Genomic DNA, 27,560 nt, shown 5'->3' with positions numbered 1-27,560 from the left:
TTCGATAGCATTTTTTTTTTAAAATTTGCATCTGTAAAAACAAACAATTCGAATATATGAAATTTCGGTGAAAATCCTTTAAAAAAAAGTAATTTACAGGTAATCAGTTAATAAATCGATGTCCTACTGTTCACCCAAAAATGAAGCTATCACGGCAGGTCAAAGGAAAAGCAATTCCGCTTGTTAGAGTGTTTTGATTACCGTTATGTTTTTTAGGTTTTTTTCCGCTCTCCTTGATAACATTCGGGATGGGCTAGATTCTAAGTGACATTTTTGAGATGCGAGGTTGGCGCCACCCCCCACAGCGCAATGTCGTAGGTATACTACGGAAAATAATAAGGCACATGTTTGGTGCATTTATTGTGCTCAGTTTGTATGTGCAGCGGTAGTAGGTGTCTCGTACCTCGTACAAAGCAGCTTGTCTAGAAGCTAATAACGACTCTGAAACAGAGCGAAGAATACGCAAAGGATGGGTAGTAGAGAGAAGGTAAGCTATGTGTACATTAATCAGTAAAGTTCTTGTGGATTCTAGTATTTTCTCAGGTCACTCCCTCACGTCTGGAAGACTGCCTTCTTCCTTAAGTCGTTGAATCGTGTAGTGAACGAACTCTTTCCTGTAGATTATAGTTACACGCGTAGTAGCGAACTAAAATGGAGTCGCAAATTTCTCCGTGTGTTATTTTGCGCGGTGGTACAATATGTATAGAATTGACAGAAAGATCCGTCTGTCCGGAGGAGTCTTTTTTTTTTTTTAACGTTATCACGCTTTTAACGTTATTTGCACGCACATGACATTTTATTGTAAATAGTTACACCTGCATAATAGCACTTCAAGCACCGTCGGCCAACGTCGTCATTGCACAGCCCATCCCAGTTTAGCTTCGACGAGCTGCTACAGGGATTATTATTTCAAGACTTCAAGACTCAAGATCACTCTCCTCCGTATGTACTTTCTATAGGAGGGGATCCGTGATTACTGCTGAAGCCAGACGCAGTCCCCGCCGAACATATCCCCGACGACCGGATACAGACTGATCTTTCGGTTAACAATTGTAAACTACTGTAGTGACTTGTTGTTGTTGTTGTTGTTGTTGTTGTTGTTGTTCTTCTTCTTCTTCTTCTTCTTCTTCTTCTTCTTCTTCTTCTTCTTCTTCTTCCTCTTCTTCGTCTTCTCTTCCTCCTTCTCATCGTCCTCATCTTCCTTGGAAGTTGTAGTCATTCTTCTTGTACTGTCTCTAATGAAGTGTAGACGAAACTATAATACACAGCCCTGTCGCTGTAGTGTCAGTAAACAAGTGTTGGCGCACGGGGAGGCTGTGTGGAGCACGGTGTCTGGTCAGTCAGGCTAGTGTAAACGCAAAGACAGTGACTTCCCTCTGCAAGAAGCAATTAACATTTTAGGCAAGCAATTAATAAGAAGCAAGTAAGATGAATTACCTTTTTCTCTGATCAATGGTGATTTGTTGGTACTATTGAGTGCAGTTTTCTTGAGAATACTGCCTGCCTATCACAGTACTAAACTGTTCTGCATGCACTTTCTCGCGAGTCCTAAGGGTTTGTTGTGCAATGAAGTACGAGAATGCCGATGGAGTACCAGGTATGAAACTGTCTGGGTAGTGCAAAGACTGAAATCTATAGCCCGGCCAGACACCGTGCGAACGACACTTGTGTGCAGCAACAGGGCTGTGTATACTCCTACAATGTAGCTAGAAATCTATCTGCTTGTTAGATATTAAAATGTTTTCATTCATTTTCTTTCTTTATTAAATGGGATGTTTGATTGATTTACTGAAATACTATCTTCCACCACAAGTACGTACCTGGTAATTTACACTGGGCGACTGGTACAGTGTGAGTCAATTGCAAATGCGAGTCGATTTTATATTCTCCACCACAGGAAGCCATTGTAATCTGCCTAGATGTAGGGCCCTCCATGAACCAGGCTGCCCCAGGGCACTGCACCAGTCTAGAGACAGCTTGTGATGTCATTACAATGATCCTGCAACGCAAGGTGAGCCTTTCTTTTGACTTTTGTTGTTGTGTTGTGTTTTATTTGAATGCTTCTGTTAATCATATGTTTCGGGTGATTTTGTCCTTTTTCAGCATGTTAATAGTGTATGTAGAGTCCACTAACTAGGCATTTTGTCTATATATTCTAAATTTCTATGCTTGAGTCCAAAATGCATTGTATGTATGTGATAATAATCTTTTGGCGAATGGTGATCTTCATTTGACGTATATTTTATAAATTCAAGATTCGCTTCATAAAGCAGAGATTGAGCAAGGAAACAGGAGTGCCCATGACAGCCCACAAAATACAGTGGCAATAAAAGTTGTAATGCATGGATATCACAGTGGATATCAATGAACTTTACCATTCTCAGTGTGAAATAACTGCTTGAAAAAAGAAAACAGAACATGAGCTGGACACAGCTGTTTGAAATTTTCTGTATGGGTGGAAACAAATACGAGTTGAGATGGATTTATTTAGTATGACCGGTAAGGAAGAAATGAAAAACATCAAGCGATTACTGTTAAACCAGAAATATTCATGGCATGAAACTTTAGCGTATTGCCACTAACATCCATTGTGTTGTGTAGACAAAAAACTTACGCTTGCATTTTGCAAATCTTGGCTCCTTACGAAATTGGCGAAACTTTCATGCACATGAAAATTTCTAGTTTTACAATACTGTGGCATTATACAGAATCTGCTCAACAGCAGGTAAGTCCCTCCTCTAATTTTTTTTTTTAATTTGTTTGTTTGTTTCTGTTTCACTGAGTATGTTAGAATTATTCTTCATCTGCATTTGTTGGTGTCTTGATAGGTCCTTGCAGAGTCCAAAGATGAGATCGCCCTCCTCCTCTTCGGTACACCGGGCACCGCCAATCGCCTTAGCGACGAGGGGTATGAGAACATCACGGAGGAACGCCCCTTCAAGACGGCCGACCTGGATTTCATCCAGCACATCCGTACCAACATCCACCCGAGCCCCGTGTCCGGCGATTGTATCCTTTTAACGTTAGCCTTGAAAGTGTAATGACGGTAATGATAATGATGATGATGATAATACTGTATACGCTGTCATTTCGGTGTACTGATATTTTCGCAAAGGAGGAGTTCACGGACATTTCCGCGAGATGTTGTTTTCACAAATTGACACAGAGGCCTTGGTAAGCACACTATTACCTTAGCACAAGGTGACATTTTCGCATGTTGTTAAATTCGCGGTCCAACTGATTTGCGAATTTCGTTAAAATCAAACCCTCGCGAAAATAACAGCTTATACAGTAATGGTAATGATGTTAATAATGTTGATAATGGAAAATCAATAATAGTGATATTGAGTTCTTGAAAATGCCTTGTACCGTAAGATAGGCTTAGCATATATTCAAACAAAAATTTCAGTGTTTGTATAATAGTAGCATACAGTTATCAATATCACTTATTTAAAAAAATAATAACTTTTAATGCAAATTTGAGTGAATTTATCAAAATCTGTTATACAACTGTATATCAAGTGTTAAGGAGAAGACTATTCTGTATAATGCTGGTGCCATTTTTTCAAAAACCCTATACCCTTTATCTGTATTGTGAAGTTGTAAGTTTGTCGTGTGTGGATGTGCATTAGTGCTCCAGGTTTCTAATTTGGTAATGGTGCATTTGAACATTTGACTTTCTCAATATGCAGCTTGTCACTGGATTTATTTGAAGTTGCCATTCTTGTTACAATCTGTCTATACTGCATTGTGCTTGGTCACTCTTTTTGTTTTGATATGCTGATTGGGTTATTTCAAATATTTGTTATGTGTTGTACAGCTGTATATCTTGTTTTATTATTATTGTCCCATTTTTAGTGTCAAAGAACAGATGGGGCACTGGAAAAATAAAGCATGAGATTGAAAGGTGATTGTGAGTGATTTATTAGGAGTAAAATAAATGTAAGTAAATTGGGTGACAAGTGAAGTCATCATGCTCATCAATACAGCAATGAGTTCATTAGTGAACTTACAGATAAGTTCATTGTATGCAAATTAGTATTCTATGTTCCTAGGCCTAGGGGTAAGTTCATAAATGAAATCATTAAGTCACTATGGAAAGCATAATTGTGTCATGTAATATACAGGCCGGGAACGCTGCACATTGGCACTGATCCGACGGTCCCTCATGGGGACATATGAAAATGTTGTCGTAGAAAGTCACCATGCCATTCCTGCTGAGATTATCCTTGACGACAAGTTCGCTCCCTGACACACATCAGGCATTGATGCGCTGGTCGTTGCCATGGACATGATCCACACGGCCATCAGCGACAAGGGGGCAAAGTTCACACAGAACCGCATCATCGTCTTCTCTGACCTAGGAGGAGAGTTCGCTGACGACAAGCTCGAGCAGGTCATCGGAGGGCTAAAGTCCATGAAGACCGAAGTCAATCACATGTGAGTCCTTTGGGTACAAAGACCAGGGATCCCGCTTTTCAGACAAAAGCCTGGATTCAGGCCCTGGCAGTGTCAAATTTCAAGTGCGTTCATTTACAGACCAGCTTCTTGCAGCTCTGATTTTCAAGTCTTCTCTCTCATTCCTAGTGGTCTCCGTGGAATACATTGCATTAGGGTAACATGTCATAGGATGGCCATGTAAAGATGCAGTCTCTTTCTTAGAGTCTTCTCAAGGTGTTTTTGTATCTTTGTGTTAGAAATGTTTTTTTTTTTTTTTTCAGGAGGCAGCGAGTACCTTCAGAACTGCATGTGTTACACTTTGAAAATCAAATTGCAACTTTTATGCGTAGGAAATAAGTAGAGGAAATATTATTGACCTTTCTATTTCCATCAAATGCTTCTAGATTTGAATGACTGTGGTACTGATAATTTTGATACGTTCATCATACCAGTCTTTTTTTTTTTCCAGCTACAATGATGTACCTTCCTGTTGTGGACCAACCAAGACTTGTACATTCTTCTCTACTCTCATCCAGTTGTGCATAATATGATACTGCCTTAATGCAACTGATTGACAGATTGCCCTACATCGATGTAAATGGGTACTGAATTGATCAGTGCTTTAGTAGAAGCCATGATTTTTAGCCATCTTTTATCATGGCTACTAACTGATACTTTACGGAAGAATTTCATGAATTTGAATGATACTGCTTTTGCTAAAAAAATTCTGTAATCCTTGGTCTGATCTCTGGAGTCACACTTCTCTCCTCTCCCCACCCCTCTAGAGGACTCCAGTTCGAAGAGGATGAAGATGAGAGTGAGGACCACGATAGACCCTCTACCAGCTCCAACAGCCGAGGGGGTGGTCAGCAGAAGGCAAAGACCCCCCAGCAGAGGGCTGGAGAGCAGCTGATTAAACACATCCTCCAGCAGGTTGATGGGCAGAACTACACTTTCCAGTAAGTTTAGGCTTTATCTCAGCAAAATGAAGGTTCTCTGTGGAGGGGTGTGTAACTTCTCCTTGGTGTGACGCAATACATTTGGCTGACGCAATTCCATTTGGCCCGAATTAATGAAGGTGGTTTCAGTTTAAACCATAGTTTATACAAATTTCTTCTGTGTAAAATATGATTGACAGATTGCGTATACCAACAGATCTCCTGTAACAAACACGTGTTGATACTCGCGTGTAAAAGGTACCCTATTTCATGCTTATTTTAGACCATGGTCTAAATTTATACCACAGTCTAAGTTTAAGCCACCTTCATGAATTTGGGCCAAAATGTTTGGAATATCAACAGAATGATTAGATAAGCTTCAGTTGTAAAGCATGCCTTCTGATTTCGCAAGTATGCTCTGATGTAAAGTTTAACAATACATAATTTGATGCAGCAAGTGTATTATGTCTTTCCTTCTTTCCAGGTTGTACTATTTTACTATTTCAGAATTATGACCTCAGTTTTCTTTTGTTTCCATTCTCATTTTAAATACAGTATATCTTGATAGATGTCTATGTAGCAAAGACACTCCATTATTTTGATGCTCAAAGGTTATGTGTAAACATAGATATCTTTAATAGATTTACTCCTTTCCGCTTGCCACTTTGTTACCAGGGAAGTGATACCAGCCGTCACTATGTTTGAGAAGCGAGCTGTTCGCCCAACGCCATGGAAGGTGAACCTTGAGATTGGATCTGAGCTGAAAATACCGGTGTCGGGATACCTCAAGGTACTTTTCTTCACTTTCTCCACTCTGTACAGTGCACATCATGTGTGCACCTGCAGCACAGCTTTCCCTGGTCATTTGCTCTGTGACAGATCTTTTTAGGACTTGATGGTAGTGTGGATAATTGCCTAAGGATATTTGTCCTTTAGAGTGATACATTTCTAAGGGTTGATACCATAATGTCCATTTAAGTAGGAGGGGATGTGGGGAAGAGTAAAAAGTTAGCTGTTGACCAAAGATGAATTTTTAGGACACCTCCATTTATGCTTAGTGTTGTTTAGTTCCATAAGTCATATATTTTCTTTAAAAATGCTATACTTATGATATAATAGTGTAGACATATAGTATTTAATTAATATACTTTTATATTTATATAATATTGGATGCACTTGAGTGGTATATCAGATATATTGCATTCATCAACATGAATATCTGATGTTTAAATATAAAAGTTATATTGTTCCTTTAGCCATGTAACGTTAAAGTGTATAGTCTAAGAATGAATCATATGTCGTGTTACTAGCAGTATGTCACAGGTGTTAATCAGTCATTGCCAATTTGGGATTCACATGATTGTCTTCCTTGCACCCATAGGTGAAGGAGACCCCAATGCGGAGCTGGAAGTCCACTTACCAAAAAGGGCCCAACCGGGAGTACACGCCCAAGACCATCCGCTCCAAGCATCTCAACGACGACGAGGAGACGGAGGTGGAGAGTGAGGACATGGTGGAAGGTATGCCAGTAATGTCTGTTTCTTTTGATTGCAGGTTAGGGTTGAGTGTCTCTGTATGGAGGCAATGTGGCATGAGGAATCAGTCACTTCAGTCGGCGATCCTGAGTTTAAATCTTGTCAGGTGCTTTCATCTTCTCCTTCATCTTCTTATGTTCCTCCCTCTGTGAATGCCGGATATTGGAGAATGAAATTCGCAAATAAGTCCTAAGTCTGGATTGGAAGTATTCATAAAATAGAAATATGTTAAAGAGCAGGGTTGGAGAGGTTGAAGCTCAAATGATTAATGTGAAGTTTCAAAATAAAATGAAGGGAGCACATCAGAACATAATCATTGATAGACTGTAATGGAGCACCATGAGTAAACTGAAGTACGTCTGGGTGCAGTAATCATTGGTACATGAGGGATGGTCCTGCAGGCACTTTGTTTTCCGTTGGACAAACTCTTGATGAATTCCAGAGGTTGAGTGGCAGGTGACAACAAGATGGACTATGGTCTCATCATCCTCATTGCAGAGTATGCATGTGAGGTCCAGTCCACTCTTTATCTTGTGGAGTCTTGTCTGAAGCGGGTGAGTCGATGTCAGGTTTCTGGAGCTGGGCTCTTGCTGTCAAGGCCTAAGGAATGATATGGGAGTGAGGGTTCAAGATTAGAGTAGTTTTGGGTTGCTGTGGGTCCACTGCACAGAGAGCGTGAGTGAGGCTTGAGAGAGATTGTATCTATGAAGTCCTTACAACTTGTCACTGTTGTAATGCTGTTTTCAATGTGATGTTTCCAGTAGATATATGCCATGGGTTAGGTGATGAGTTCATCAAGCTTGGGCAGGTTGTACATAGCTATAATAAGCTTTAGAGCAGAGATAGTTGGGCTGCAGCAGCTAACGGCATGAAGGAAGGTATAACGCTCATACCTTGAGTAGTCTAGGTTGAGGGTTTGACCAAAGCAGACGGAGTTTTTCAAGGTCAATCTGTCGGGAGAATTGGACAAGGCTGGTGAGGAGATAGACACTTTCACCCACAGAAGTTTTAGAAAGACCAATTACTTGCTTGACTGAAGGTGTTCGTGCTTGATCAAGTTTGGCAATCATGTTTTATGAGACATGGTATATGGTCACTCCACAAAGCATGCCAGATAGGCAGATTACTCCATAAGATGTTCTGATAGTATGGGGATGAGGCCAAGAGTAAGGGCTCCAATATCAGAGAGGGCATAGGTTGTTTCCAGCCCTCTTGAAGTAATGGTGTCAGTTGGGTCAACATGGGTCCCAGACTTTTTTATTCTGAGATGTTCAAAGGAGGTTTTCTGTTGAGTGGGTAAGCCACTCATTGTCCATTGCAGTCGGTTGTCCGATATGTTTCCATTCATCACCAGTATCGATGAGTTGATCTTGTAATGACACTTGGCAGGATATAAGACTGTGTCACCATCAGTATCTCCTGGAGTTCTCTGGGTGTAGAGCTCAGCAACGCTACGTCATCCACCATAATGATAACTCTGGAGTATCTGTTGAGGGAAGGAGCATCGGAGGTCTCTACTGCATAGTTCTTTGATGAGATCATCAATGAATAGAGTATATAGGGAGGGCGAGAGGACTCCACATTGTCGTACTCCCTGGGTGATGTGGAAGGATGATGAGATTCTCTCTTACCAGTAGACTCTGCTTGCCATCCCATCGTACATATTTTGAATGTGCATGCATCTATGCTAGCAGTTCTGAGTTTTCTTAGAAGTCCCTGATGCCACACTTTATCGAAAGCCTTTTCTGCATCAAGAAAGGCAATGAAAGTGGGTTTCTTGGAGACACTGTTTAATTCGATGACAAGTTCAAGAGTAAGTTGAGTAAAAATTGGCAGGTAAATCCCTTATGAAACCCAAATTGAGGTTCATTAGGTATACCTGGAGATGAGAGCTGTTGTTCAAGGTGCAGTTTTATGCAATGCTCCAGGAGCTTACCCATGACGGAAGTGAGTGTGATCCCACGGTAGTTTTTTGAGTCTGTTAAATCCTTGCCTTTACCTTTGTGAAATGGGAGGATAATGCCTTCCTTGAGGGGCTGTGGGCAACATCCCTACTTGATGTTGGCATTCAGCACTAGTAGAAGAAGCCTCCATGCCCACATCCCCAGAGTTTTTAGATGCTACAGGCTGGTGTTATCTGGGCTGCTTGCCTTGCTGGCCTTTAGTCCGTTGATTGCCTTTCATACCCTCTCAAGAGTAAAATTTAAACAGCCATTGGGTCTTTTCTCTCCAAAGACCAATTAGTGTACAAGCCATCCTCCAACCCTCTGTCTCGTTGCTTGCTTCCCCATCGCCAGGCCATCGCTACGGCAACGACATCATCCCCATCTCGGAGGAGGACAAGAAGAACATGGACTACCAGAAGCCCGGAAAGGTCATGCAGGTCTTGGGGTTCACCAAGGACACCAACGTAAGTCAAATTTCACTGTACCTGGTCTTCTCCTGGAAGCACCTGCCACTATAAGGGTGACACTTCATTCCAGTTTTTGCATCAGTGATGGTCCTTTATATATATAACATATAAATACATCCTTGAAATCACCAAAAGATGGTAAATGCAGTGGATGCCAGATATACACACCAGTTTTTTAAGTGTTTAAGTCTTTCTCTTAAGGACTTCATGATGGGGCAGACAGATATTGTAAAGCTTCTCCCTGTATTGTTCTTATAATTATTCTGGTCATGTAAATGCATTTTTTTTTTCACAAAAAGGAGAGTAAACGGAAGACTCTTTAAACTTTCTTTCTTTGTTGTCATAGTAAATGTAAGTGTTGAGGTGGCCTTCTTTCGATTTAAATTTTTCTTAATTCTGAGAACTTATCAATTGGCCACAAAGAACCCCCCTGCCCCCCATCAAGATTTAGTTTTATATGTGCCTTGTCATGTTTTAATGATGATACATTGTGAAAATGAGATTTGTATTATGAGATCAATTGAGAAATTTTGTGCTCTTTTCTGCCAGTTAAACCAGTTGGATTAGAAATAGCCGCTGTCTTACTGTGCAGTCAATTATTTAACAATTCCACTCTCCCCCAAAAGAAAAAAAAGATCAATATGATTTTCCTCCAGTGACTGGAGTTTAGGTAATTGTAATTAATTCAATCTTAGCTGTACTTGATACTTGTGTTTAATTCTAAATTTTCCACTTAATGTCCCTCCTGTGTGACTCAGTTCTATTTTGAGAAATTGTTCGGCAAAGAAATACTTTACCAAGGACAGTAAGGCCATAACCTGGGCTGCTACCCTATGAGACATCGGCACAATTACAGCTTTGATTAGTTGCAGTTAGCATGGCAGCAGTTTTGAAACAACCAACTGACTGTGAGCTATGTGATTGTTCCCATAGTCACTGCAATCTTAACAATGAACAAGAAATCACATGGCCTCTGGCTGACGTGTTTCTGCCAACTCCTTCAACCAGGGTGTTCTAGATTCAGTGTCTCAAGTACTGATATCTGAGAACAACCCGATGAAGCTCCTCCCATTCTCATATCTGTCACCATGGATACCCAGATCAAGAAGCACTACCAGATGGGTTCCAGTGTGTACATCTTCGTGCCGCAGCCTGACGACCAGGCGGCGGCAATGGCCTTCTCCGCCTTGACCAATGCCCTTTATGAGACCAACTCTGTGGCCATCATCAGAAGGGCGTATTCGGCCAGCAGCAACCCTCGCATCGGATTCCTGGTCCCGCACATCAAGGCCAAGTATGAGGTCAGTTAGCGGTCAGCCCTCATCACAAACAACATCAACAACAATCAAGATTTTTGTACACTGTAAGAGCTGTTATTTTCGCAAGGGCATAATTTTTTTTTCTGCAATTTCGCGAATCGTGATCAGGACACAAGTTGAACAACACACAAAACTATCACCAGGTACAGTAATTGGTGGAGTGAAGGAGAGCATCAGTGTCAAAGCACAGAAATGTCTCTCAATAATGTTTGTGACCTCCTCGTTCGCAAAAAAAAAAAATATCTGACTGTACGTGAAGATTCCAGCTTTTACAGTATATCTCAGAATTTCCCTGTCCTCATTTCTGTTACAAAGTTCTACATGGATTTTTTCTTGCATCCGAGACTCTCTTGTTGGTTGATGTGAAGGGAAAAGAATCACATATTTCGTGAGTGTAATGATTTGCTTATTAGGATTTGTCAAACAATTTTGTGAGGGGATCAGGTGTTCTATTTGCTGTTGAGAACCATAATGACGGAATAAAAAATATGTGTTTTCCCTCTTTGGAGAAAAGCATAGTGATTTCCCAGCTTGGAGACAGTATTAGTCCCATTATTACAGGATGCCTAATGCAAATGGTTACTTTTGTGAATATTGGTTGACCCTAGCACTTCGCGAAGATTAAAATGCTGCAAAATGTACCGTGAAGACAGGACATGTCTGTATGATTAACCCGTTGAGGACGGACTGATTTTGCTACAACACGCATTTCCCAGAGACGCGTGCCCGAGTATACTCGGGATTCATCCTCAACGGGTTAATTACCCTTATTTGCTTGTCCGTTTCCCTTCGTAGGGCTTATTTTACATTGAGCTTCCCTTTGCCGAGGATCTACGTATGTACACATTCGCCTCACTCGATAACAACAAGAAGTGCAAACCAACTGGTAAGTTCAGTTTTTGTCTCCCCGTAAATGGGAGAAAGAGTATGAACAGCACCAGCAGCTTTTTCATGTACTCACCCATTCAATAGTAGGGAGCTTTAGATTTTAGACGCGCGGACGTTCGAAGGAAAAAAACATGCTCTGAGCTTGTGCAGAAGCGGGCGTCAAGTCAATCTATTTTTAGCTTTCGTCGCCTGAGTTTTTCACTACGCATACTGGGATACTTTTATGTCCGCACAGTTTGCAACGTAGAGAGCTACTTCATGCACCGATCATATGGGGGGCGCGATTTTAATTTTTTATACCTTGCGTCCCAGTGTAATCTAATGCTACTTTTCAATGCGACGCAGGGTAGAGGAGAACGTCCAGCGCACTCGTCGTCTCAAACGTCCGTGCGTCAAAATCTAAAGCTCCCTAGTGTATGTATGCTGATGCAAGTGTAAGTGTGCATTTGTGCGTATGTGTGTGTGTTTGTATGTGTGCTGATATACATGCATAATGCGTTTTCACAAAAGCCGTACAATGTTCAGAATGGGATTGTATCCCCCGAACAGAGTTCGCAGGATACTATGGATTTGGCCTCGTTGCGCCGCCGCCGCATCGGCCGCAGAGATTTTCTTGTGAGCACTCTATCAGCCACATTTCTTATCAGATTTTCTTCAAATTTGGCAAAAAGGTGCATTATAGTGAAATGAAGATGCATATTGTTTTTTATGGTGGCGCCCTTGCTTGTTCTGTCTTTATACACGAAGCGGTAAATTTTTCAGGGTCTGCTTGTGTATAAGATCCTGGCTGTGTTTCTTGACTTATTTTTTTATTTTTTTTTTCAAGTTTGATATGTAAACATATTATAGTCAAATATAGACACCTTTACATATTGATACTGCTGCCCCACTGTTCTATCTTTTATAGGGTCAAAGATCACCCTGATCAGGACAAAATTTGCAAAAATGCTTATTTATGCAATAACTTGATTTTTACTCACTGGATTTTATGCAGACTTGCGAAGGAGGTGTATGAGTGGTCATTCTATAGTAGGACACAACAGTTTGTGGTGACGGTGTCCTCAGTGTTCCAATTTGGATGCCATGTCTTATTTCTTGTATGTGCTCTATCAGCCACATTTCTTGTAGGATACCGTTCAAACTTGCTGTGGAGGTTTATGGGGGTTATTCTGGGTAACAAAAGTTTTATGGAAAGCGCCCTCATTACCCACGCCGATGAAAATCGGCAGGGGGTTATGTAAAGGGTTCCGTATGTTTGTTTGTTTGTTTGTTTGTTTGTTTGTTTGTTTGTTTTTTTGTTTGTTTGTTTGTTTGTTTGTTTGTTTGTGTACAAGATAACAAGAGAACGGGTAAACGGATTTGCACGAAATGTTCAGGGAATGTTTGGATAATGACAGGAAAGAATCGATTAGATTTTGGTGATAATCGGTTGACCCTTGCAAATTCTGTGTGACCTTGAAGTTTTGACCCCATGGTATAGTGACCATTCCGAAAATTTCCCGTTTCTCACTTTGCGATTTTCCGCTACCATACGAAGACATAAACTCCCCAACGATCCGACTTCGCTGCTCAAATGTTCGTAAGAATTCCGAAATTTACGTTTAGGCCTATTTGAGGGACTATGTCCTTCTAGATTTATGAAAGTTCGTTCTCCGTCATCACAAACTGGCCCGTATTTTGATGATTTTTCAAATTAACATTGATTGTTTTTTTCGTTGGAGGAGCATTTTGCTCGGTCGCAGTCACACTGCACGATATGCGTGCTCAATGTCAATGCGTGTGCAAGGCCGCTGAAAATGCATCGCGCTCTACACTGTTGGTGCAAAATTGCACCGGGGACGTTGCGGCGCTCGTTGGTGGCCGAATACTGGTGCAGTAGACATTTGCATTCAACCCTTGCATTGAATAATTCCCGTAGACACTAATCATAGGGGTAATTGCCTAGGGGGTACGTAAATTTTGTTTTTCTTTTTTGCTTTTGTGGATACCATCAAAGATCGTACACCCATACGACCTTTGATATTTGATGATTTTTCAAATTAACATTGATTGTTTTTTTCGTTGGAGGAGCATTTTGCTCGGTCGCAGTCACACTGCACGATATGCGTGCTCAATGTCAATGCGTGTGCAAGGCCGCTGAAAATGCATCGCGCTCTACACTGTTGGTGCAAAATTGCACCGGGGACGTTGCGGCGCTCGTTGGTGGCCGAATACTGGTGCAGTAGACATTTGCATTCAACCCTTGCATTGAATAATTCCCGTAGACACTAATCATAGGGGTAATTGCCTAGGGGGTACGTAAATTTTGTTTTTCTTTTGCGCTTTTGTGGATACCATCAAAGATCGTACACTCATACGACCTTTGATATCATCACACTCTCGGCTTGCTATAATCAAAATATCCCGCAAGAAAACGGCGTATTTCTCGATTTTTAGCGCTTTTTCCGCGACCCGTCGCGTAGACAATACTCTTAAAACTGGACTTAATTCGCGCGCGCTTGGAAAAGTTCCGATTCTGCACTTTTGACGGTGGAATTTGGGATTTTCGATGGATTTTTGGAGGAGACTTAAGGACTTTCCTGTACGTGAATGAGTGTTAATACCGTATGTGTAATGATGTGATTTGCGTGTGATGTGACTGTAGAACCAAAGATCGTACACTTCAGTGTACGATCTTTGGTAGAACTCACTGGCTGGTGATAAAGCACACTGGCAATTAAGTGGCCGAATTCTGGTAGATGACCGAATGCACATTATGTTTACCCCGACTTTGTACTTAGGCGTGGGTCTGCCGCCTTTGACGGCCCCTCTCTAGTTGTTTGTACATTTATAGGATGCCATGTCATATTTTTTATGCTACACCAGCCTCATTCACAGAACTATATAGGTAGAATGATCAAGTGGGGTCTGAAAGCATAGCCAGCGCACGCACGCGATCTCCGCCATTTTGGTTAGTCTTTTGTTACGTCACGGCTTGCGTGCGCAGAACAGGGTTTGCAGAGTTACAGCATAGCGCAGGCCTACGCTGACTTTTTTTTTCTTCTTTTTTACCTCCCCCTACCCTGTTCATTGCAAGCCGTGACGTAACAGAAGACTAACAAAATGGCGGCATGTAATGTGCGCGCAACTGGCTATAAAGCTAAGCATGGGTTGTGAATGGGCTTGATCAATCTACCTATTTATATCTGTGGCCTCATTACAGTGATCACGACCCAGTGTATTTGAAGACTCCTACTAATAACCCGTAGTGGCACAAGGTAAATTCTGTGAAAACAACTGAAAAACACCCAAAGTGCAAACATTGGTTCCCAGTTGCCATATTATTCAACAGTATATCCAAATAAAAAAATCATCCAAATGGGGTATGGGGAGGGGGGGGGGGGATTGGGGGATACATGTACTCGATCGGATCCTCCGGCCGAGTGCTCTAGTTTGTTTTTGTTTTTTGCAGATATAACTTTGTCAGATGCTAAGCTCTCAATTGATATATAATTTGCTCTGCTTCATTACAAGGAAAATATTCTCAAAAAGAATTTAGTGTTAGAAATCTGTAAAGGTTATATTGCCAAAGTGGGCTTTACTTGCATTTTCCGTCATTTTATCGCGATGATGCACCACATATATTTTGGGTGTGTGTGTGTATGCAGATGTGTTTTTTGGCCATGATTTTGCAAAACAATGTATCAGTAATTCAAGATATCCATGATTTACAATTATATACAGTTACCTCTCCAGTTGAATTGTTTTCCAAGATACATTGTCTGTTAGTAGTGGCTAACAGTCTTCTACTATCTAGGGTAATCAAGTAATTGTGATGAAGTTTTGTTTTGTTTTGTTTTTTTTCTGTAATCTTTTGGACTTCTTTTTCTACAGATGAGCAGTTGGAAGCCATTGATGATCTGATTGATGAGATGGATTTGATGAAAGCCAAGGAGTGAGTATATAGACATTAGTTTGGCAAATTCTTTTATATTCTTTTTGCTAGGATCTGAAATTGTGAAAATGTTTCATGCATGTGGATCAACCATATATCAAAATTAGGAGGGAGAGGAAGAGTGAACCTAAACTGGCACCTTTGTGACACTTTTCGCAAAAAAAAAAAAAGTAGAAGAAAGAATTGCCCTGGAACATCTATTATGAGAAAGCTTTATACGTGTGTTATACATGTTTGATTTTTCTTGCATTGATTAAGATGGTAATTCAAAATTTTTGGCATTTTTTAGGCAAAATAGAGATAAATTAAGAATCAACAGGGTTTTTTATGTTACAGAGCACATGTTGTAAGGGGTGGGATACTCATTGATTTGTGCAGTTTATTGGTTATTTCTAATAGTCTTTCCATCACTGTGCTATGATGTTTTAATAATAACTGATACTTTTTACATTAAATTCATTTCCATAGGGATGAAGATGAGGATGAACCACTGAAACCCAAGAACACATTGAATCCATACACCCAGAGACTGTGCCAGGTAAGTCCCATAGATTTACCTTCATGGAGTGTGAACGCACCCAAATAAGAGTGAAAGCATCGTTCAATGGATTGTTCACTCTCACATTCCATTCAATGCCTTCCATTTCCAGTCATTTACCTCTGTGATAAATTTCTGTGTGGTCTGTTCTCAATTTGGTCCATTTCCTACAATTGTACTTCATTCACTGGTTTTTAACCCTGTCTATGCCAGGGACAGTGTGTACAAAGTTCTGGGGTTTTCTTTACCAGTCAGCATTCAAAGCACAATATGGGTTTAACTCTTAACGTGCCATGGTCGCCGAACGGCGACCTTAGTCCTGACGTGCCATGGTCGCCGATCGGCGACTAAGAAGAGCGAGAAAAGCATTGGTCATTTAAAGGGGAAGGCTAGTAACTGATCAGTGGGAATCAGTGGAAATGCTGGGAGATGATTGTTCCAATCCTTATGGGATTCATTCAAGAGTACATTATATATCTATTGTTGTGTGAAAATTATTTGCTTCAGAATGGTCTCATATTCAAGTAATGTGCAGTTTAATGTTTCCAGGTAAGCGTCCCTGGTCAGTGACGGGGCATTAAACTGCACATTACTTGAATATGAGACCATTCTGAAGCAAATAATTTTCACACAACAATAGATATACAATGTTCTCTTGAATGAATCCCATAAGGATTGGAACAATCATCTCCCAGCATTTCCACTGATTCCCACTGATCAGTTACTAGCCTTCCCCTTTAAGTTCTTATGGTACCGTATTGTGTGACACCAAGAAACTGCCAATGATATGTACTGGTAGCTAATTAGCATAGCCATCGTTTCCACTAAAAATATGAGCATGCTTACATTGGACAATTTTGAGTAAATACACAATTTTTCAGCTAGATGTATTTTTTTCTTATCGAGAAAATCTGCAGCGAGCGCACCCTCTGCGAGATGTGTATAGATCAAAAGTCTCATTGGTAAACCACACGTGTGTATGCTATTGGAATCTGCGTGTATTGTCTATGCGGTTTCACTCGCATTGTTCCGCTTGGACGCTGTCCTGTGGGAAGCTGCTTTGATTTTGTCCCTCAAAGAGGGTCAGCTTAGGTTCAGCTTAGGTCAGCTAAGGTTCGTTGGTCAAGTCTTTCATCCTTTTGTTTTGGTGAACGTCACTAATTGTCCCCACGCTAGCCTATAAGAGTACCCTGCCCGCGGTCCAGTTAGACAAAAGGAGGATTAGTAGATTCTTCCTTCTCAATTGGACAAAAGACACTCTTGAAGGGCCCGGGACAATTACTTTAGTTTCAAATACAGGATCTGGGACTAAAGGACTCAGATTTGGGAATGTATTACTGAATCAGAAAGAGAAATCGCTAAGACAAAATAAACTGCTAGTATCTTCAAAACCATACAATTCTAGAATGCAATTTTGTTATCATTTGAAAGAGGAGATGTTGCTCTAAAACTTTCTCATAGAGTCAAGGGAGCATTCTATTGAAGGAAAAACACGACTGACTCTTTTTTTTCCATACTGCACAAAAATTTATAATAATTTTTTGATGTATCAATTATTTCTGCAATATTTCAGGTTCAGATAGATATTATGGCAAACTGACTACATGATACGAAAGAACAAACATTTCTTGGTACATGTTGTGTAGAACTCGATTCAAAACAGTCAATAGTTTCAGAGATATGGTGGTTTTAAATGTCATTGTCAGTCCAGTTTCAAAACTTTCTGATGTTAGATAAAAACCTCTTGCATGTTAGGGGTTTTGAGACTGGCACATTAAGAGTTAAAATAATCAGGAGGTGAGAGGGTTAATCGTGATCTGGCAGAGTGACTTCTTTTTGGCCTTTGGATTTTGATTTTTGGTTGTGTTATACTGTCAGAAAAATGGATGTTGCAAGGATGACATGGGAGTGGGGTTGGGGATGAGGGATTAATGGTACAGTCCTAAAGTGCCTTGATCCAACTCTAAAGTTCCCTAATACTTAGAAATCTTCTTAAATTTGTAGGTGTACTGACATAGAGTGTACATGGTCTTGAGCCCAATGACCATGCTGATATTGTTGCTTTGCCCAACCCAACACCCATAACATGAGAAATTCTGTGGATGGTGTCGAAACAATTCTTTTTTTTTAAGTATGTTTTTGTAAGTATGTTTCTTCCCAGGAAGAACAGTACCTGTTTATTGATGGGGCTACCCTGTTGAAATAAGACTGAATGAAATAAATTAATTAATAAAATGAATAATTCATAATATCATTCATATTCCCTCTCTGCCTGTGTGTTCTGTCCAGTGTCTGATGCACCGTGCCTTGAACCCCGATGACCCCTTGCCGGACATCCAAGAGGCCATTGCCAGCTACCTGCAGCCCCCCAGGGCAGTGGCCGTCCGCTGCGAGCCCCAGGTCGAGAAGGTCAAAGGTCTCTTCAAGCTGGAGAAGGTCAAGGCCAAGGAGAATGTGACGGGAGACACGCTGTGGAAGGCAGGGTGAGTCACAGGGTTTGCTGGGACTGCATCCCGGATCCAAGTTTGAGAAGACGGATGGGCCGTGTTCAAACGCTCGAAAGTGAACTGAACCATACCATACCTACCGTACCTTTGCCAGATTAGGAGCGTTTGAGCACTGTGTGGAGTTAGCGTACCTCAGGACTTATTTTTGGACTGGAGTAATAGATAGAGGGGTATCATGTATTGTAGCAACTGGGTCGTGCACCTTGCGCGCTTTAATACGCTACATACAGGTCTCCCAAACAGAGAGAATCAACTTTTTGGTATTCTGACGTAATGCGTGTTACACGTATTCTTCTCATGTCAACAGCTGGTACGGTACGTTTTTGGACTACTTTTTGCCTATCAAAGCACTTTCTGGCATGGTACAGTATGGTATTTTAATACGCTTGTGGAGCACATTTGGAAGTGGTCCACTTTTGGCATGGTATGATATGGCAATCTTTGGGAGTGTTCAAGTGCGCCTCTGGTATGGGTACAATATGATACGTATGCTGTAGGAGAGTGCTCAAACACACACATAGACCTTGATAAAATGGTCTCCAGGAATGAAATGAACCAAAACAAAACTAAAAACCATTGCCATTAAGTAAAACAAAAATGAAACTAGGCCTCCTAATGGTTTAATCAATAGATATGAAACTGTTGATTTTGAATTTCTCTTAAATTATGTATGTATGTTTCTATTTCCCTCAATCAAACTACAGAGGAACTCTTCCATCATGACATTGTTGCAAGTGGGACAAAATTTACATTGCAAACCTCTCAATCATGGGCCTTAATAATCCGTTCGAGTTCCCACATCCATACATGTTTTCCTAATTTCGGTTTTCTGTAAGAGTTGAAACTTTTTCATGATGATATTTTTTGTTTGTTTGTTTCTACTGGGCCATTTTCAGATAACATGTTTGTAATACTATGGATGAGAGTATTTCTGTACAAATCTGATAATTCCAACAACGTTTCCAAAGTTGTTATTCATGTGATATTGCCATCAATAGCAAAATTTGCACAGAATTTCCACTCACGAAATATTCCGGGTTTAAGGTATGGTCATTTTCTGATAGCAACGAAGCTGGCCATCATGATCAATACCGACATTGTATATCAGGTAATAACATGAAAGGACTGATGTTTGATGCAGTGTAACTGCTGAGCTTGTAAGATCTGTGGTGCAAATCTTGTACCAGTATCAATTTTCTCTTCGGTAATATTGTTAACAATGAGAGTGGTGTTCCTCACCGACAGAGACCAGACCAATGGTGAGCCTGCATCCAAGAAGGCCAGGATGGACGATGATGCCAACGACGGTGACCTTACCCTGGCCGGAATGACCAAGGGTGCAGTGACCGAGGTGAGATTTGACACAGCAGATCTTGTTAACCCGCTGAGGAGGGACTGATTTTGCTACAACACGCATTTCCCATAGACACTTGCCCGAGTATATTCGGGATTCGTCTTCAACGGATAATAATGGTATCAGTAGTAGAAGTGGTGAGAATAGTAGTATTAGTAGTGGTAGCTCTAGTTGAAGCAGTAGTACTGAGTAGTAGTAGTAGTAGTTATAGAAGTAGCAATTACGGTAGAAATAGCAGTAGTAGTACTACGTGAAGAATAAGTAGTACATGTAGTAGGAGTTGTAGACTAGGTAGTACTTGCACAAGTAGTAGTAGTAGTCTAAGGAGGAGGAGGAGAAGGAGGATTATGGTAGTACTAATGGTACAAAGTAGTGTGAAAGTTCGCAGTAATGGTAATTTCTGTAGTAAATGCACACAATAGGAATAGGACTGTATATGTCATATCTCTCAAATACGGACTCTTATGAAAGTGGCTGAATTCATGCTCGAGATTCACATTAAAGGCATAATTTACCATTTGCAGATGAAACAAAAAGCCAGCTTTAGTGCTTCAAAATAGCTCTAAACTGTGAGTTAGGGATAGAAACAACCAATGTAAAAATTTGAATATGTATTTTAATGTTGGTATTGTTAAATATACAAAATGTGAACAATAGTCATAATAAATATGTTTCTAGACTAAACTATTACTAGTTACGGTTTATTGAGAAAAATAGTGATATCTCCTTATATTTTAAACTTTATTGCAAAATTTTTACATGGTAGGACGTTTTGTGATACAACTGACTTACACATATATGTATGCATTAAATGAGATATCTGGAACATTTTGTAAATCACTGCTCCCAAAGTTAAACAGGACCTTTAATTGAATTAAAAAGCATTATCATTTTTTGCAAAAGCAAAATTATTGGTTTCAACTGATTGGTTTCAACTGTCTTCTAAACATTTCCTTTTTTGGTTCTTCTGCATAGATTATATTAAGGCTCTCCTGTGGGAGAAAATTTATAGTAACTCTTTTTTGTGTACCATAACCATTAGTGCTGTTGAATGAGGACCAAAAAAAAAAAATGCTGTGGTGATTTTTCAAAGGCATGTGCTGAAAGGAATACTTTCACTCTTCCACACACTTTCTCTCTGTTTTTTATTGCTTCTTGAAGGTTGGCACTGTTGATCCATGCGGCGACTTCCGCGCCATGATCTCACAGAAGGACGAAGACAGATTCAAAGAAGGTAGGTTTTCACTGACATTATTCAATAATAAAGATAATAGTAATTATAGGATATAATCTATTTGTGTGTGCATAATTGCAATTGTATTTCCTTCAATATGTATGTAAATTAGTCACCTTTTTCCTGTAATTGCATAGTTATTGCTTTGGATAAACATTTCTAAGATTAATAAGTTAAGTCACACTATGCTGCCATGTTTTGTGTACCTCTTCTTTGCTATCTCTCCCTCTTTCTCTCTTGACTGTGAAGAAGTTTCTAAAGAGAAGTTACTAAATCTTCATCTTTTTTTATGGTATTTGAATTGCCAATGTTTGCAAGGCTGTACAGATTTCTGTGAGCATTGCAAGAAACTCCCTGCAAGCCTTGCAAGCCTAACTGCTGTCAGCTTCATGACTTGGTGAAATTGCACAAGATTACGTAAAACAGCAACAACTAATTACTGATAATGCTATTATTGTAGCTATCAGTTGGTTTGAAGTGCAACTTGGCAGGCATAGAGGTGAACATCTTTGTCGCTGCACTTTCCAAATAAAAAGCTAACAAACAAGAAAACATGCTAAACTGATTTCATCATCGTGAGTATTCTACCATCCTGTCTTGATGCTGATGATGGACATAATTATTATGATCATTTCCCATGGCAGCTGCCAAGCAGATGGGTGAAAGGGTTCTGGAGCTGGTGCGGAAGTCGTTTGGAGCTCAGCTCTACTCCAAAGCCCTCGAGTGTCTCCGAGTCTATCGCGAGGAGGCCATTAAGGTAAGCCACAGATGGAGGATTCCTGCGTGCTGAGATATCAGATTACCCGGTTCCATACTGAATTCTGAAATCCCCATAGAGTCAATACACAGGCCACCAGGTTCCCACATGGAATGGGTTAAAGAGGAAATTTCATCCTGATATTATGTTGCTTTGCATTAAAACGGACAAATCAAAGAAGTGCCCAATAGATCAGTTAATGAATATCTGGTGAATAAATCAGACACATAAATAGACATGAATTGTCAAAGTTTAGAGATGCCAACACTTTGGCATCTCAGTGTGATCCATTTGTTTGGCAGCTCTCCATTTAGTTTGTACACAAGATTTCACCAGTTTTAATTTTTCTCTCAAACAAAATTTTTCTTCCGACCCGTTCGTGGTATATAATGAGAGTTGTACATTTTTGTGTGTCCTCCTCAGATGAGTTCTATCAATGCCTATATCTTTAATTAATTGTGGAGAAATTTATGGACAGAACAACGTGGAGAGCTGCTCCCCACCTCCATCACACAGAGTTACAAATTTGATCATAATCTGCACATTGAAGATATTATAACATTAACCTAAGTGTCTGTCGTCTATTGGCACCTAAGATCTTATCAGGATTTATAGTATCAACACCCATTTTACAAACTTTCTGAGAGAAATGGAGAGTAGATGAGGTTATCTGGGAAATTTCTACCATTTAAATGCAGTGCTTTCCTGATTATCCAGTGAGTATAACTCGCATCGAAACTTCAACTTGTACATCAATTACCAGGTATGAAAGGGGCGTATCTGATTAAGCATTACCCAATTATGTGGAGACTACTGTATCAATATTACATCAATATTGCACAAGGGGGAATCTGGGGGTATCTTTAAGGCCTTCATAGGGGGCGTGGATGGCATAGTTCTATGCTTTTTCTATAACACATTTCAGTATCCCATATTCACATGAACCACTAATATTGTACACCCGTGTGTCATTGCATTGCCGATCGCAGTTGAGTGAACCGGAGACCTTCAATGATTACATCAGGAAGCTGAAGGAGGAGCTGAAGGAGCTTCAAAAGACTGATTTCTGGCAGGATGTGACCAAAGGTGTGTGTTGGGGTAACATATAGGAGCCTTTATGGAGGGGTTAGGGGGTAAGGAGGGGGGTAAGAAAGGGGGACAGTCTCCCAGTGAGGGGTGCAGAGAGGTGTTTTGGGGGTCACCTACACCATATGTCTTGGTATGAGCAAACAGCTAATCATTTCTTCATATCTGTCACAGTACCTATTAGAGAAGTCCTTTGCAACACCCATCTCCCATACACACCTCCCTGAGTATACTTGGGACTAGTTTCAACTGGTTGATAGAACAAAAAACAAAAACAAAATGTGCAGTTGAATGTATGAGCCTAACAGTCTGAAGTATGTTTCCTTTGGCTTAATATTTCAGATAACGTGACTCTTATAGACAACTCTGAATCCAGCGACAGTAAAGTAACCAGAGAAGAGGCCGAAAAGGTATGTATTTTTTTTTTCTCTCTCTCTCTCATTGTAGATATTGTAGAAGACATTTCTTTCCCTTTGTTGTTATAGTTGTGGTTTCTCTCACAGTGTTTTTTTTTTTTTTAATCTTTAGGTCATACAGTTTGGCTAGATTAACATACAATGTACAATTGTGCAATGTGGCTAATCAGCTGCCACAGAAGTGGTTTCCACACCTTTCCAGCATTTATCTGCTGATACAAGCAATATTAAGGGAAGTCTGCACAAACTTAATTATCATTCATAGAAGTAGCAGTTGTAGTAGTAAACGAAGAACAGAAGCGTAACCTTAAAAAACAGAAGTTGATATAAGAGTTAAAAATTTGATCTAGTCATACGACACTTCACCACTCAGTGCTCTCCTGTCAAATATTAGTGTAGAAAAAAAAAAAGTTGCCAACCAAATCTTTTTCAGTTTTGAAGATAATTCTTGCCTCATACCAAATGGAATGATATTCATAGCCTCATACTAAATTCCAACGATTTTCAGATGTGAGATAGAAGACTGAAGAAACATAGCAAAAAATCCACACGTTTACATGCAAATAATCTGAAAGAAACAACAGGATCCTTCAGTTCTGCTGTTCATTGAGCGTGGATAAAAATATCTTTTTAAACGTTGGGATGTATCATTAATGGCATGGCGATCAAGTCACTACATTTCGTAGTATGTGCTCTTTAATCTTGTTGCCATGTTCGAATGCAGTTTATCCAGGAGGAGGAAGTGCCAATGGAGGAAGAGCCAGCCGCAGCAGAGCCTGAGGAAGATGCAGATGATTTGGTAAGTTTCTGGTGTTTATGCTCTTTGGATTACCTCCTGCATACATTAAGCCAAGAGCAGTGATAAGAAGTTGGTATTATTTTGTATATTTCTACCTCATCATATACCAGGTTGATATACAGTACATGTACAAGGTGCTTCCTTTACAATGAACATGGTTATAATGACATTTCGTTACAATAAAGAACCCAAAATCATTATCATTAAAGTCTATGGTGCCAAATTTCCTGTGGCTGTTATGAAATTTTGATATAATGAAAGAAAACTGCTGGTCTGGAGAACTTGTTATGATGTGAGTTGTCGGTATATACAGTAGGACCTCGATTATCCGGCCATCGATTATCCAGATTCTCTGTTATCCAGACATCGACTGGATGACTTTTGTTTTCCTTATGTATTCATGTATTTTCAGTGCCAAATCTCACTCAAAGCAAACACCTTTTCAACCATATCATGCAAAAACACAACGAGACATATTCCAATCGTCGCAACGGACTGTAACTTTTAAAGTCAGTTCGTGAAACAATGTCAAAGACTGGTGCAGCTCTTGTCACTGGCACTGAGTGCCCAGCAGTGGTTATGGTACAATGCAGCGGCAGTATTCAACGAGTCACAATTTTGATCTCTTGCAGTCAATATCAATCAATCAAACAAGACATGAAGCAATATTTTACTTGTATTTTGTTTTATTTCCGTCTCAGTTTCTGAAGTATGAAACATGACAATGTCATGCAGATAATCATAATGTTAGTGAATTGGTAATAACACGTTGTAACATAATCCTTACTATGCTTTCTTTGCCAATTGAAACAGATGTCTAGAAACTAATTGTCAATGAAAAGAGATTACCCAATCCCCTTAGTCCCTAATGTGTCACCATGGCGTTCCAGCACATTGCCATATCTGAATGAGCTTGCTTTAAACTTTATGATTATCCTTGATAGGTCAAGTTTTGATTAATTAGTGAATGCTGATGATAAAGCTTGGCAAGTTAACCCTTTTAGGATGGACGGATTTTGCTCTAACACACATTTCCCAAAGATACCTGCCCAAGTATTCTCTGTACTTGTCTTCAACGGGTTAAGCTAAGCACATAAGGGTTTATGTGGGTGTTTGAAGTGTGCAGAATTGCAAGATATAAAATGTCCCTTGTATTTTGCCCCATCCTTTTCAGCTTGATATGATGTAAGAGACCCAGGAAGCCCAGGAATGAGAACATAGGAGAGAGGAGTTGAGGATGTTGGAGAAGAGTTGAGGGAACCATGGCAACAGAAATCATACCTCCATCACGGGAAACAGCGGCTTTACACATCATAGGCTCCCTCCACATCTCTGCTGCAGCAGCTCTTCTCTCGTAATGTCCCTACCACGTCATGAACACTCCTGAACTGGCATTGCTGCAGTGGACAATCAACACACCACAGTACTGGATTCATGGTTCTTTTGTCATGCGCATAATGTCATGTTGTGATATCAATACTTATGCAGAAGACAGGGACATGCCTTAGAAGTACACAAGAATTCTAAAAGTGAATGTAAATCCCTGCTCATAACTAGACTAGGGCTGCTATCTGGGTATTTTTTAAATGATATTTTGTATGGTTTTTTTTTCTGCTTCAAAAATTAGAAAATATGTTTTTGAAACTGAAAGATACATGTCTTTTTCCTGAAATTTCATGCAGCATGCAATGCGTGCACAAAAAGTTAATTTACCAACCAAAATGTTACTTTTGATTTTGATTTTTTTTTGTTGGTAGTAATGCAAAAACAGTAAATGAAAATAATGCACATTCTTGTGTTCTGTATTCTTTGCATTCATTCCATGTCACTATCATGAATAATACCCACTTTCATGTGCTAAAGGAGATTGCCTGACAGATGTTAGCACTGGACAGCTGCCTCAAAATGGTATTTTTTGTTGATATTTCGAGGGTGTGTTCACACATGAGATAACAACTAAGACAGCGGTTGATAGGTGAGGATTACACAATATTACATTGTCTTGGGATCACAGATGTGCTGATGTTACATGACTGTGCCTCCAACATGGGAAGATTAACTATGTAGATATTTTTACGTACTCAGCAATGAATTTTGTATTTGGGACTCAACACTTGCTAGAAGCATGTAGCTAAAAGCGTGCATCTCCCAAACTTGCCAATTTCCATAGGAGGCATAGAGTTAATTGTGCCGTTATTTGCGATGCCTTACCTCCTGAATGATCGCATGTGAAATATTCATAGGTAATTCTGGTCATGGCGGCACTTTTCCATCATGCAAAAATTCTGTGTAAGTTCTTGATAGAATGAGAAATTAACCATAGCAAATGTGGAGCATTTAGCAAGGTGAATTTACACTCCAGCATTTTGTGACAAGGTATACACTTGAAGTGTATAATAATCATCATTATTCAGATACATTTGTAGTTGAATTTTCTTGTTATTATTGACATTAAGTTCAAATTATGTTGACCCAAATGGCATATCATTTATGATAACATCTCAAACACTGTCAAAGCTGGTTGCTTTTATGTACCACAGTGCTACGATGTTGTTCCATGTGACTAACAAGAAAATCTGGTGGCTGGGTCACCTGAATGAAGCCAGCCAATCACCATCTACATCAGTCTATCTTTTTCTTATTATTTGAGAGAAAAGGATTTGAAAACAAAAGAAGAATCAAACAACATTTGGCTTTTGAAATCCTTGCCCTTCATTTTGATTCATAATTATGTGGAATGTGTTATTACATATTGAGCAGCCAGAGTCATTCTATTCATTTGACTTTCTCAATCTTAATAATATGTTTTCATTCTGTGTTATCATTCAGATTAACATTTTTGATTGGAATGCGACATAATCTGGATGGATGGGGAAACGATCTGAGGAACTTAAAGATGAAGTTGCCAATTTCAGTGATGACCAAATTAGATGAAATTGAGCATTCAAGGAGATATATTCTACTTTATGAGTATGCATAATGTCATATTCTTTCTTTTTTTTTACAATGGGTACGCTTTTAAACACCTTGCTTGCTACAACTGGATGCGCAATGTATCAAAGGTGCATCGCTATTCAATATTGTATTCGATAAGCCACCTATATATTTTTTTGAATTGGCAGATCATAAAGTTTGATGCAAATACTGTAAACTTCCCTTTGCCTGCTTCAGCGATTCAATTGATATAAAATGAAGACCACATTGGGGAAGGGGGATTGGAGTGGAGGGAGTGGGATTGTATGATGTCAGAATGAAATGAGCTCATTTCAATGTCAATGTCAATGTCAGTTTATTCAAAAACCAAACATAAATAACAAGATAACACAAATCGCTGATACAAAAATCTACATCGTTTTTTAGGACCCCGAAAGAAGCAAGGCTTGTGAGTGGGGCCCTATGCAA

General features: G+C 39.8%; 1 protein-coding gene across 1 annotated transcript; it reads left to right on the top strand.

Annotated features, from left to right (window-relative positions):
* Nucleotides 1-436: 436 nt before the first annotated feature.
* Nucleotides 437-25,709, top strand: LOC139729038 (X-ray repair cross-complementing protein 5-like). The gene is made up of 20 exons (XM_071639962.1): nt 437-487; nt 1,898-2,011; nt 2,829-3,009; nt 4,263-4,440; nt 5,226-5,399; nt 6,054-6,168; nt 6,760-6,898; nt 9,211-9,323; nt 10,427-10,627; nt 11,441-11,531; nt 15,407-15,467; nt 15,936-16,005; nt 18,295-18,488; nt 19,758-19,863; nt 21,028-21,100; nt 21,745-21,857; nt 22,847-22,943; nt 23,286-23,353; nt 24,084-24,158; nt 25,333-25,709. Exons 1-20 carry the CDS (start codon nt 470-472, stop codon nt 25,345-25,347), a joined length of 2,196 nt encoding a protein of 731 aa, XP_071496063.1. The 5' UTR covers nt 437-469; the 3' UTR covers nt 25,348-25,709.
* The last annotated feature ends 1,851 nt before the right edge of the window (nt 25,710-27,560 follow it).

Source organism: Diadema antillarum, unplaced genomic scaffold, assembly GCF_040938485.1.
Source record: "Diadema antillarum isolate AM-2024a unplaced genomic scaffold, OU_Dant_1.0 seq00000217_RagTag, whole genome shotgun sequence".
In the NCBI taxonomy this organism is placed as follows: domain Eukaryota; kingdom Metazoa; phylum Echinodermata; class Echinoidea; order Diadematoida; family Diadematidae; genus Diadema; species Diadema antillarum.
This window is presented reverse-complemented; position numbering and strand designations above follow the sequence as displayed.